At 37.7% G+C, this 13202-nt stretch overlaps 1 protein-coding gene across 1 annotated transcript in view; it reads right to left on the bottom strand.

Annotated features, from left to right (window-relative positions):
• SLC1A7 (solute carrier family 1 member 7) overlaps positions 1-12526 on the bottom strand; it is a 52690-nt gene extending 40164 nt beyond the window's left edge. Inside the window, exons 1-2 of the mRNA XM_062581942.1 lie at positions 12386-12526; positions 11199-11278 (exon numbers count right to left, since the gene is read on the bottom strand). Of these exons, the coding sequence (XP_062437926.1) occupies positions 11199-11278; positions 12386-12526 (221 nt within the window). The remainder of the gene's footprint in view (positions 1-11198; positions 11279-12385) is intronic.
• Positions 12527-13202: the final 676 nt, after the last annotated feature.

The following is a 13202-nucleotide window of genomic DNA, read 5'->3' as shown; positions in this document are numbered from 1 at the left end:
CAGTGTGGCTGGGAAGCTCCTCTAGCAGCTACATTAGAGATGATTATATTAGAGTTGAGCAGCATGAAAGTGAAGTGCTGGCTTCACTAATGCTGCTTGATCATGCAGGCAGGCTCTCATTTACCTTTTTTTTAAGGTCAGGCACTTCAAGTTTCAAAATGGTAATAATCTTCATTTCAATAGCACCACCCATTCAATCATTTTAAAGTGCTTTTCTAATATAACCATCTATCATGTAGGACGGTAGTATTTCCATTTTACTGACAAGGAAACAGAGAAAATAAGACACTTACTTAAAGATAAACAATTGTGTAGTGAAGGAACATGTGCCTGAAGTGATCTTTGCATTGGGAAGGACCATCAGCCTTTTCCTCACCTGAGCCCAACTGTATCTGCTTTTGTGACAGGCTGCTTCACTTCTGTTGAGGTACCTTTATGAAACAGTTTGCAGCAATGAAAATAGGAGACTTATCAAATATGACAGAGAGATGAGAAACTTTCTCTGGGTCTTTCTGTGTCTAGTATGATTCTTGATTTTGTTTATAGTCTCCAGAGGAGTTAAAATGATTTAAGGTAACACAAAAGAGGAATCAGAATAACTTTTGCTTTCCAGGATAAATATTCCTCTGCTTTCTTCAGCATATCTACTGAGCCAGAATACCTCCAGACCTCACTGCTATCTATGACTGTGCTAAGGAAGTCTGCTGCTCTCAACACATGCCATATGAGAGTGCTTCTCTCTGTGCCACCTTCACCCTCCCCTGCTTAATGTGCTAGGTTATAGTCTGTTTTTTTTTTTTTTTTTTTTTGCCTCTAGATGCCATGACACACTGTTCAGCAAAAATGCCTCATGCCCAGGCATGTGCAAAAACAGCTGGCTAGCACATCTCTTGATCTGTGCATGCAGTACGTATTACAGACAATAAAGGGTCATGTTGGATGGAAGCCAATGCCACCTTGTGCCTCCAGTCCCATCTACCCACTTTTAAGTGATGCCCAGATTTTCCATGTGGCATTGGAATGCCCTCCCATTTGTCTAAGTGCAAAGGAAGATAAAACCATGCAGTACTCCATGTTCACACCCCAAACTAAGCTGGATCAGATTTCTGTTGTGCACTTGAAGGAGAATGGCCCCATTTGTAAAGATAACCACTTTTTCAATGCATCACTATGTGCAGTCCACATAGGCATTAAAATGACACCTAGACTCTCTGCAAGTTTTACTTGGACTACAATAGTTTGCAGAATACCAGTATATTAACAGGCTTTTGTTGATCTGAACACAACTAAGGAACTATCACAATCTGCAAAAAGCTTGTAATCAGTTGAATGATCCCAGTTCCATCCCAAAAGTTTTCATAGGATTACAGCTGGATTTGCAAAGGAACCAAGAAGTCTAGATTCCTGCTGAAGGTCAAGGGGGCTACAAAGGCTTATCTCCTTTGAAATAATATCAGATAATAGGAAACAACATTTTTAAAGTTCAGATATCTTTGTGTAGATGAAAATAAACTGTCCTAGTACAATAAAAACAAATACAAAAGGTGGTAGCTGTTTTACAAATAGGAGTACTGCAGTAGTTTCTATATATGGTATATATATATATGTTATATATCATCTACATTATCAGCTATAAGTAGCACCTCAAACATGAATTAATCTTTCAGAGAAGCTCAGTATACTGATATTTTACAAAAGACAGTACGATCTCTTAGATGACAAGCATTGTGAAAAATTTGGCCCTTGATCTTCAAATTACAACAGAGGAACAATAAGTTAGAAAATCTAGTTGTCTGTAACATGCTAGTTGCAGAGATGGCATTTAATCTTACAGCTAGGCTGCCAGAAAAAAAATGAAACAAGTAAATCTACATTTCCAGTACACTGTAACATACAGCTTTAGAAATCAGTTTTTAAACTGATGCTTAATAAAATAGTGCAAGTTTTACTTTTACCCAAAATGTTGAGGTCTCCTTTTCCTTATTCTGTAACTGCTGTAAGCATTAATAAGAAACTGAGATGCATTGCCCAAAGCCTGCCAGGAACTCACATCACGCATTGGCTCTTCCTAGTGTGCTATAGGAAATCTGTTCTCATGGTCTAAAGTAAACAGGCAAGACTCCGTTCCACTCATGTGTCCATGATCTGTGTCCAATAACAATTTCATCACTGCTCCCTCCCAAACTCTCCAATATGTAGGGCTACTGCATACACCTACGAATGCTGGAAGGAATGAACAGCAACCTTTGATCACTGAGAGATAAAGGAGATCTGAGACATTCTATTATAGCAGCATATCCAGGCTCATTTGTTGACTTTAGCTGTTCTAATAAAAGAAGGTATTCCCTAAATCCAAAGGTCAGGATACAAGTGGAAACAAATTATCTCTTAAATATGGATATGGAGCTTCATATCTGTAGAAAGAGTTGAAAGAACCAGGAATCTTAACAACATTTGACTTTTTGTTTTGACAGTTCTTTCAATTGTTTTTAAAATAAGAAAAGAACAAAAAGATTTGGAACACAAATTTGAATTCTAAACAAATGTCAGATTCATTCAGCTGTTTATGGTTTACAGATGTTTCTGTCCTTAGGAAGCATAGGAAGTAGAGACAGACCCTCAAGCTTCATATGCCATTACAGTTTCTTTCACAAACACTTTAGATAAGTATTTTAGAGCACTTAGGAGACTACAGAAAGATTCTGTTAGGTCTACGAATTACTCATACCCAATTTGTAATCACTTTGGTGCTTTCCATATTCATTCACTTTGTCACTATAGATGTCTATTGCACATCACTAGGTCTCTACCAACACTTCTTAAATAATTTGTACTGAGTTGGACCAATTTTGTCATTATGACACGTGTAACTCTGCAACCTGTTTCATTTCCCTTAAACAGTTTGTACCTTTAGGTTACACAAGTAGAGAAAACACTAGAGGGATAGAAAGGAGCCATTATGGACCTGACCATTAGACTCTACATGTCTAAGCACATGTCTAACTGCATGGATAATGAAGTGAAACCTGTGAAGATGTCTGAGGCACTGAGCAGGGTTTCATAATATGGTTTCCTATGAAGGTAGAATGGAATTTTCTTCGATTAGCTCAGGCAATCTCAAAACAGCATTTGGAAATTTTGGGGGGTAATTTGAGATGAGTTCTGCAATATAATAGATACGGATAATATAAAGTAATATAACTGTGTCGGGTCAGATTGCTCTCTGACTAGTTCTTCTTACCCTTGGTTAATCCTTCCCTTTCATTTTCATTCAAGTACAGTTTTGTTTTTCACTCTGTAAGTAAATATATTTATCCTATCTAGTCATCCATTTAAAGACTCGCACCTCTAGATTGACTTTCCCCTCAATAAAGATTGTACCTAACGTATCCTACAAAAGGGCTAACGGTTTGTTTTCTATTATTATTCAGGTAACAATGATAATATGGCATAATTCAGAAATGGGAAATTATACACACATTATGTTACATTCAGATACCACACAGATTTTCCCATACTAACCCAACAGAGTATTTACCTTCCTCTATTGGGGAAGATACGCTCCTGGCTGCCAGTATTTTTCTATTGGTAAGATAATATAGATAAATTAGAGAAAAAAGTCCGGATTCTAACAGTGTGAAGAAAAAGCTCTGAGCTTCTAGCAGTAATTTAATTATAGGGGAAAATACTGCTGCTTTGAAGACATTATCAAATGTTGTTCTGAGTACGATCTTCGGAGAGCCACAGGCAGCATTCTGCAGCTGCTCCTCAACACCTTGCTAAATAATACAATACTTGAATGACTGCACTTGATTATGCCCCAGATTATGTTAGCTTGCATAAGCATAACAGAAGTGCCTGGTATCCAGGAAATAATAACTGGAGGGAAGAGTTTAACTTACACACAGCATAAAAGACAAGAGACAAAACTGAGCAGAGGCTTATGTTATCTACCCTTTCCCAGTCAATCTTCATTCAAATTATGTGAATTTGTCAAGACAACGTAGAAAACAATCTCTCAGTACCAGGAATGGATTAGAAGCATTAGCACTGCACATGTTGTCATTCATGTAAAACTGGGATTATTGAGTGAATGAATTCTGGCTGGTCTCTGGCTGGTTTAAATTTAATCATAAATGAGAAAAAGACAAATTACACAGCCTTTCAGAGATCTGTGTTTCCATTCTGAATAGATACTATAGCGACCATATCAGGCACTGATTTATATTCATGGTAGAAGATTTATATTTCAAATATCAGTACCGACCTCAGACTGTTTGAGTCAAATTTCTCATCCCTAGCGAACTGTAAGCTCATGTAGTAAAGCAGACAAATAATCCCCAGTCTGTGGTGTGTTATCAGTTTCATCCACAGCTGACAACAAGCAAAGCAGTGCATGACAGAATTTATCCAAGCTGATAGTCTATCTCACCACATCTTTTTAACCAAACCCTAAACCCTCAAGGAATATGCTGTTGCTATGAAGTTATTTAGGGCATGTCTGCACAGATGATTGCAGACAGCCATGAGCTCGAGCTGTCTCTGCTCTGAGCTGCCAAGACCAGTCTGCAAGCCATATAGCCACATTAGCCCTTTGCATATGAGCTTGGGCACAAAGCCACACTAATGCGGCTGTACGGCTTCCGGCATAGAGCTGGCATGTGTCTGCCAAGCTCAGTTCATGAGCTAAGTGTGCCCACATCTGCTTGCACCCAGTGTACCTCCACATCCTTTTACAGAGTTTATACAACTATAAATTCTTCAAATTTAATTAATGAGTCCTGAAAAGCAAAATTTGATACAGCACAGTAGAGCTGAACTACAACTGAATCCCATTAAAACAGAAAGACAAAGAAAGAGCAATATTTTTCATTAGCGGGACATTAAAATGCCAATGCTTTCCCAAACAAGAGTGCTGACAAAGAACATTATATGGAGAAAAAAGGTACTTTAATGGAGTAATTTCCTAATTAAACACTAGGTTTTAACAGGATTCCTGATGACCCAATCAGGAATCTGAGCATAAGGATAAGGGATTACCAGAACTGATGGTATTATAGACAGGAATCCCCTTGAAGGAGGACAGTTCTTATATTTAGCAAATCATATTTGATTCAGTCAACAAAAACCCAACAGTATCAATATTTTCTTCCTATCCTCAAACAAACCTTCAGCTAAATATTAATTTTTATTAGCATATGTTTGTTTGTATCAGGCACCACATACCTGGAGGAATTAGCTTTGTAATTTATCAAAATCCAGGTCAGATCAGCTGAGGAAACAATCTTTTTTTAACAGATTCTGCACATGGAAAAGGATCAAATCTCTGTTGTGCACTTCTTAAATATCTAGAAAACTATTAATGGTAAACAAAAAAACCTCTAATAATTAGTTCTAAGGTTAAATGAAACAAACTGCTCTCTCTAAAAGCACTATTCATTGGAGTTACAAGCACATTTAAAACAAATCTAAGGCAGCTAGATAGTTAAATTCTGTCCCGACAATTCTTTCCCACAAGTAGTCTCACTGCTCACTACCAGTAATAGTCTTGGAAATCTAGACCATGTATTTGTCATCAGATAAAAGTCTTAATCACATAAACAAGAGGGTATTGAAGTAAAGGACCCTGCTTTCTATTGCCTATATAGAAATACATTTTAAATCAATACAAAGAACTGAATAGGTCAAATTTTCTGCTAGTGTAATCTACGTAACTCTGTTTTTAGCTGGCTTTTCTGGAGACACATGGCTTATGCAGTACAGCTGTGTATATGTGTCATGGCAGGGGCCTTGCTAATAACATCTTAATTCATTTTTCTGTTAAATGATATGGAGAGGGTGGATGTCTCAGAAGGAGAGAATTAAGTTCTTGTAAGGTCTGTGAAACTGTATGGCTAAATACAGGTCAGAAACCATCTATGTGCTTTTACTGCTATCTTGATGCAAGAACCCATGGGCTGCAAGCCCTATCTCCTCCCCAGCTTGCCTTACAGATCTGCAGCACACACATTTTGCAATTCATCTTCGAAGATGCAGGTAGTCTGATGAAAGTGATATATTCTACATGCAGAGAGCTCTACGACATTCACACTGTGAAGTCAGACTTCTTCCACTACAGAGTCATTGGCACATGTGCAATTTGAACAGAAAAGGAGACTCAAACTTCCTTTTTGGGGCAGACACTACAGTGTAAGCTCTCTGCCTGCTAGAAAGAATCCATACTGGAAAGAAGCATTATAAAAGCCTCAGCAGTGGTAAATTTTTCAGTCACTGTTGTTTCTTCAGAACATCAGTCACAACAAGATATGAAGTTGTAGAAAATCAGGTTTCAGTAACAGCCTCCTCAAATACTTCTTTAGTCAATGCATTTATGCTTATTAAAGTTCTGGCCCACTGGAATTAGCAAAGTATGAAACTGGTAACATGAGGTGAAGATCATAGGGCAGGGGAAGGGCACAAGGACAAAGACACCCCAAAGGGAGCCAACAGCACATGCGTTGCTGTGCAGTAACTGCCAGTGTTCCCGGCCTGTGTTCAAGCCAGACTTTGTGGATTATCACTGCTGCTGGCACAGGGAATATTTGGCCAAAGTGTTTGTATTATCTTTAGCAAAGGTGAGATGATTTTGACGGGAAACTTGAGTGTTTGTTTCTCTCTCAGCTTTTTTGCTTAGTGTGGCGCACAAGGACATTGACATTAATTCTTTCAAGCACTAAAAAATTTGAGAAATTAAAGGGTTACCCAGATATCCCAGACAATCAGTTTTTCTTGACAACATAAGGGATATATGCAACATGAAAGTTGTAAGTAAATATGCTCAAAGAGAGTAGAGATTTTCTTATTTTCTGGGAGGGTAACACTGTGTTAGAAAATGCATCAGATAGCCTCTGAAACTAAATCCTTACTGCAATGAAATGACTAAACACCTCTGTAGCCACTCGGGTTTTCTTAGTCTTCTAGACAGAGCCATCTCCTGGCTAGAGGATGTAATACACACCTGTCAAGGAATTGCTTAGATAGGAAGAAATGAGACTTAACAAATTTGAGTACCTTTGACCAGCTGATCAGCAGATGCAGATCAGTATATCTGAGTATCTAGACTTGTTTTAAACATATCAGAAGATTCAGTGAAGGATGGACTGAAAGAGGATGTATTTCTGTCACTGCCAAGTTTGTGTGTGCTTACTTGAAAAACTAAGGTATTTGTTGAAGTATTTTGAAAATAATGGAGGAACTATATTTGTTATTATTTGCACTGCAGTAGTCATCAAATGAGGATCAAGGCCTCTGCCCCAAAGAACAGAAGTCAAGGAACTTTAGCTCTTCCACAGCAGATCTTTCAGACTTGTTGAGGGGATCTCCCTGTCAAACTGCTGTAAGAGCTCAGGCAGAGTCTGTGCATGCATGGGCATTTAGATTTGGCTCCCGCTCTCTCTGTGCTTTCTTAATACTCCTAGGTTTAAAAATAGTACCCTATGTGTATATACATAATAAGCACTGTATATCTGGTAACAGTAGGGTCTGAAATTGGACCTTGGAACATTCCTCTTATTCCTAGGACAGATTACAAACCCTGTCAGACTATTTCTTACCGTATTTTATTCACATTCTATATTATATTCTCACACCTGGCATGTATTTCTCAAAAAGTCTGGAACCTTCTTTCTAATGTTTTCACATCATGAATAGGAAACTTAAATAGACACATATGATCTATTTAATTCCAAGCATATACAGAGCTTAGTCTTACTCCATGACAATGCTGGCAACTAAAAGATTAAGCCAACAGAGAGGAAGATCCATTTCCTATGAAATACAAACTATTTTATGATTCTACTCCTTATCTTCTTCCCTTTAAACTGCCTCAAAAAAATTGGCAGTAACTTGCCCATTTTGCATTATTTGCTAATTTCAATGTATTCAGACTGTGATTCCAGAAGAATCTTAATTTCATTTTTTTTAACTTAAGAATTTTAATATTTAGGCATTGTTTTTGTCCATCTTGTGATGCAAGTCTTTTTCTCAATTTCCCTGATACTGTACAGAATAATAAAACAATGGAAGACCCCTAAAGTAGATTCCTTTTGGTGCACTGTGTCCGGCTGTATGGTTTCTCTTTAAAGATATTTATTTTGCATGCACTCACATGCACACACACACACATGCTAAGGAAAGTGACATATGCTGTTAGTTCAAGCTTTATTCCACCTTTCTGCTAGTAACTCACCATCCTGACCTGGAACTACTACTAGAGTGAGATTTTTTGTGTCTTCTCAATTCTGAAGGCAAAAGCAAATAAACAGTGTTCATGTGAACCAATGTGTCATATGATCTAAATGGCCAGTTGACTGGAATTACCGAGAATTTTGCAAATTCCCATGTTTTATGGATTCTCACAATGGACAGTGATGGGCACTTTCTTTCAGGGTCATGGTGGTGGTGTGAATCCTCTGGTAAGAAAACTGACTTAGAGTATGCACTCCAGACTTGCCTAAAGCTGAAGAAGTTCAAATCACTTCTTTTGTATCTTACAGAAGTGTCCGAAGTGATGTGGATGGGGACATCTTCCACCATGTTGGCAAAAGCTCTGCTGAAACAATATTAACTTCTGTCCTTAGTAAAGGTCCGTGTCACCACCAAAACCAAAAGCTTATGTAAGGCTCAAACTGGCAGGCTAGTTTTACTGGTGATTGATTTTTCAAGATTTTTGTCTGTGGGAAAAGGTGTTAGGAGACATCAGGAGCAGAGACAGGATCACTGGGAACATGGAACAGACTAATAAAATTTGAGATACAGCATTTCTGGGTATTGTGACTGAATTACATAAGATAAGGGAACTACATGTTGAAGAAACAGTCTTCTGTTGTTTGACTAACTTCTCCTGCAGGCAAGAAAGTTTTTAAATAAACAAAGATACCTGATGCTGTCATTACTTTCTCCTTCCTAATGGAGACAACCTGCAAAATTCCTATTTACTATCTAACTATATAGCCATCTAGTCAAATGAAGTATAGTACAAACCTGCAAGATAAACTCTGGACTTGCAAATAGGGTATTTCGGATTGAACACCTCTCTTAATTCTCCTTTCCTCTCATCTTTCTTTTTCCTTACACTTAATTTTGTACTTCTTAAATGAAAAAATTTGCACTAACTTCATCTGGGGCATAAGATCAGAGGTTTTTTTCAGGATGCTATATCCCTGGCTTTTATAAACAACAACACTGAGTATTTATAATATAAACTTGGTATTGCTCCCACAGTGCAGGCTGAGAATATTCTTATTCCAAGAAGAAATTTAGTTTAAGTAGATTGTTAAAAAACAGCCTTTGTTTACTAAATTTATGAACAGTATGTGTGGGAAATATTGTACTTATTATTAAAAAAAAGTACAGTATGGAGATGTATTTACATTTAGCGTATCTTTTGTTTGCAAAAACAACTGAAACGTCAGCAGGCAACAGAATTAGTCTGTGGTATAGAGAGACTGACTCATACTCTCTTGCAAGGACAGCTAATCCCTTTGAAGATCCCTTCACTAAGTTTCTTCTCATTCTTCTTCAGAGAGTGAAGTTCATCTTTTCTAACAGTACAGCCCAGAGATTTGTTCCTGACTTATTCGTAGATACCCTATAGCTACCACAGGCTGTGTCAGAGCAGCTTTTCATCTGGTGCTGCTTCTTCTCCTGGCATCTCTAATAAAAAGTGGGGATGGAAAGAACTGTAAATTTTAGGGAAGGACATGTGACTTATCTCCAACCCTTTTCTGTCCTTATTACATTGCTTCCTCATATGAGTTTCTTGTTTTCCTTGGAAAACTCTTCTCTGACATCTCAAAAAAATCTCAACATATATTGTCTTGATTTTCTCTAGCTGCATGGAACAGAACCAAGACCTACACCATTAATTCTGTCATCAATGAAAATAGTGGTGTTCTACCTTTAACATAATAAAGAATCACCAAAATACATAGGAGAAAAGCCATCGCAAATGTCGCAGATTACCATCAGACTAGCATGTATTTGGTATAAATGAGTGATCTGCTATTAATATTTATGTGTGGAAAAGTCTGTAACACATATAATACACAAGTATGAAAGGCATACTAACTGCTTATTTTCTTTAGTTTTATTTCCATCATGTTCACTGCAACACATACATTAGTGTGCTGCTCTCTACATACTGCATTGTATTGCACATTTGCCTATATTAACTGGTACACTGGAGGTAAAGGCATCCAATGTAAGTTTACATAACTCTATTCTAATAGTCAAATAGATGCTAACTTTTTTAGTTTCCCATACAATTACTTCTGATCTCTAAAATACATTCCAGTAGGAAAAAAATGGTTTGAGATTTGAGAACCCAGTTCTTCCCAATGACTTGTCTGATTTATTTTAGTGTGCCTTGCTGAAGGTCTTATTTGAGCCACTTAGCTAGTGCTGCTGTCAAAGATTCACATCTACTTTAAAAAGTCTATTGTTACTTCCAGTTACTTTCTGCCATTTTACTGAAGCTGTTTATACTTTACAGTGACATTTAAAGTGAAATAAAGACACATAAGAAAAACAACATATTCACCTAGGACCATTAAATGAAAGGTGTATTTCATGAATTTCTGGATGAGAAAAATATAATATTTCAAGACCATAACCAACCCAGTATTGCATTTTGAAAAGTGAATTATAGTCTCATTTTCAATGCTTATATTCCAGCTGAAGTCAGACATAATTTTTTTCAGCAGAAACATTTTTTCTGCTCAATATTCATCATAATGCAGCAAATCTCCCAAAATACTACAGAAGATTATAAATTAATGGTGCCATTTCATCATATTTGTAAGGAGTATTATTTCAATTATTTTGATTTAAGGGAGGCTTTTTTGGTATGCTGTATTATTTATTCCATACCTTTAACTTTTAGTTAGCTTCAAGGAAAAAGTTCTCCCATTAAAATTAAGGAAGAAAACATCAATTAAAAAATGTTGTTTTTAAGTAAGTACTACCCATATGAGGGATTGTGGCAAAATTTTTGCATTGATTATGAAATATTCAGAGCTCTATTATAAATATAAATGTGCAGCTATCAGTAGTGGTCTTGGCACTTTGATATTAACTCAGTTAAAATCAAAATAGTGGTCATGATATTCCTTATTTTGGAAATTTCAAAAGTTATTGGAACAATCTTTGTCCTCTCTTACCTTGAGACAACCAGTGGGAGAATCAACATTTTCAGCATCCTCATCAGTAATTCCCCAGGGAACTGGAAATAACTAATCTCCTACAAATACAGAGAGAGATGTTTATTGTTTTAAGATAAGGAATATATGTCTTCCTAAGTTCTGCAACAGCTGTGGGTCAAGTGATATGATGAGATAATATTTGTGAAATCTGCAACTCTGGTATACAAGGTGGCAAAAACAGTAGGCTTTAAAAGATTGCTTTAAAATTAATTAGATTACATACAGTGTTGTAATTCAACCAAACCAAACTGCATTGTTCATCCCTTTGCAAAAGCAGGAAAAAATGCAATACGCCATCTCTTGAGGACTACTGTTACGAGGTTCGTCCATATAATCCCTTCCTTCTGCATTTTGCATGTTTTGCTACATGTGTAAGAAACTACAGCTTGGACACAAAAAAAATCAGATTGAGTTTAGTGGTAGCAGTACATAGAATGGTTTTAGTTATCACATTTACTTAGTGCCATATTTTTTCAATTGAGATTTGTATTTTCTTCTGAGAAGGAAAATGTATTAGCAATGCATATTGCCATGCCTATCTAGTCTGTTAGACTATTACAGCAGTAAGAAATGAGTACCTGCAAAGAGATTAGCTGGAGTGTGGTGAAGCAGAAATCCCCAAGCTACTTAATAACATAGTCTACAATGGTGGGAAATCCCAAATCAATTAATGTGAAATACTACTGGTGTAATACAAACATCTGGACCTCTGTATAGATGAAGGATAAAATTATTCCCAGTGTTTTGTTAAGACACACGCTCCAAAGTAATGTAAAATCTGATGGAATATATTGTGCTACCAGTTTTTACCAGGCAATTTTCTAAACATATATATTATAGGCTATGTTTCATCCAGTTTAAGCACTCAGTATTATTATCTATACTTGCAACACTATAAAGTGGTTATGCTAGACTTACTAGATATCTTAAAGACTGGAACTGTATGACTTTTTAGGACTTATGTTTTGAAAATATGTGAAAGGACTCAAAAGAACGGTGTAGATTACTGTAGAAGTTTTAACGAATACTCATACGTGTTTTTTTATCTTGAAAAGTCCATTCTGAAGTTCCTCAAGTTGCTAATGCCTTTAGTTACCTAAGTACAGTGTTTTCTCCGCAGCGACGCTCCGTCACGCCACACGTACCTGCTGAGACAGCCGCCTCGTCCTCAGGAAGAATCCAAGAAGACAGCCCACCGTGACCGACAGCACCGAGAGAATGAGCAGACCATTTCTTTTACAGACATCCTTGACCCGGGCAAGGATTGCATCGAGAGCCACCGCCATGCTGCCCTGGGTGCTCTTTGGGGAAAAATCAGCATTCCCCGGGGCGAGACTTCGCCAGCTCCTCCGGCCGGAGGGGACCGCTCTGCCTCTGCACAGATCAGATCAAAGCACCCCCAGCGCTGCGTAGCTGGCCTGCAAGGTCACCCCTCTGCCAATAGCCACCAAGCAAGCAGCTGGCATTATTGTTCCAAATTAATACCGACAATCCTATTACTGAATACATCATTAAGAACCTGGAAGGAGATTAGGGGAGCTCTAGAAAACTGGAACAGAATGCAGTAGTATGGCTAAAAGCAGCCTGCTTCCGAACAAAGTGACACTCGGGGAAGAGCGGTAACGCTCGCGCGCGTTCCCCCGTATTCCCAGTTTGGGGTCTGAACAGCCAAACCCAACCAGGGAACGAACAGCGGGCGTTACGCCTCTGAGGTGCTAAAAGCCATGTTACCGCGTAGCTCCTCTGAAGGGCAGCGCAGGTAAGATTTGGAGCTGGACTATCACAACAGGGCAAGCTAGGTGAAACTAGGCTTCATTAACTAAAGCAGGCTCTTTATTTATTTATTTTTCTTAGTAAATAGGAATATAAAAGAAATTGAATGTATAGAATAAGAGGCCTGTATGAGATAGGAATTACCACTACCCTGGGACCTAAAAGCACACTCTCTGGCGTTTGGCATTT

This window comes from Rhea pennata, chromosome 8 (assembly GCF_028389875.1).
Source record: "Rhea pennata isolate bPtePen1 chromosome 8, bPtePen1.pri, whole genome shotgun sequence".
NCBI lineage: Eukaryota > Metazoa > Chordata > Aves > Rheiformes > Rheidae > Rhea > Rhea pennata.
Note: the sequence above shows the minus strand (reverse complement) of the source record. Positions and strands in the feature narration are given on the sequence as shown.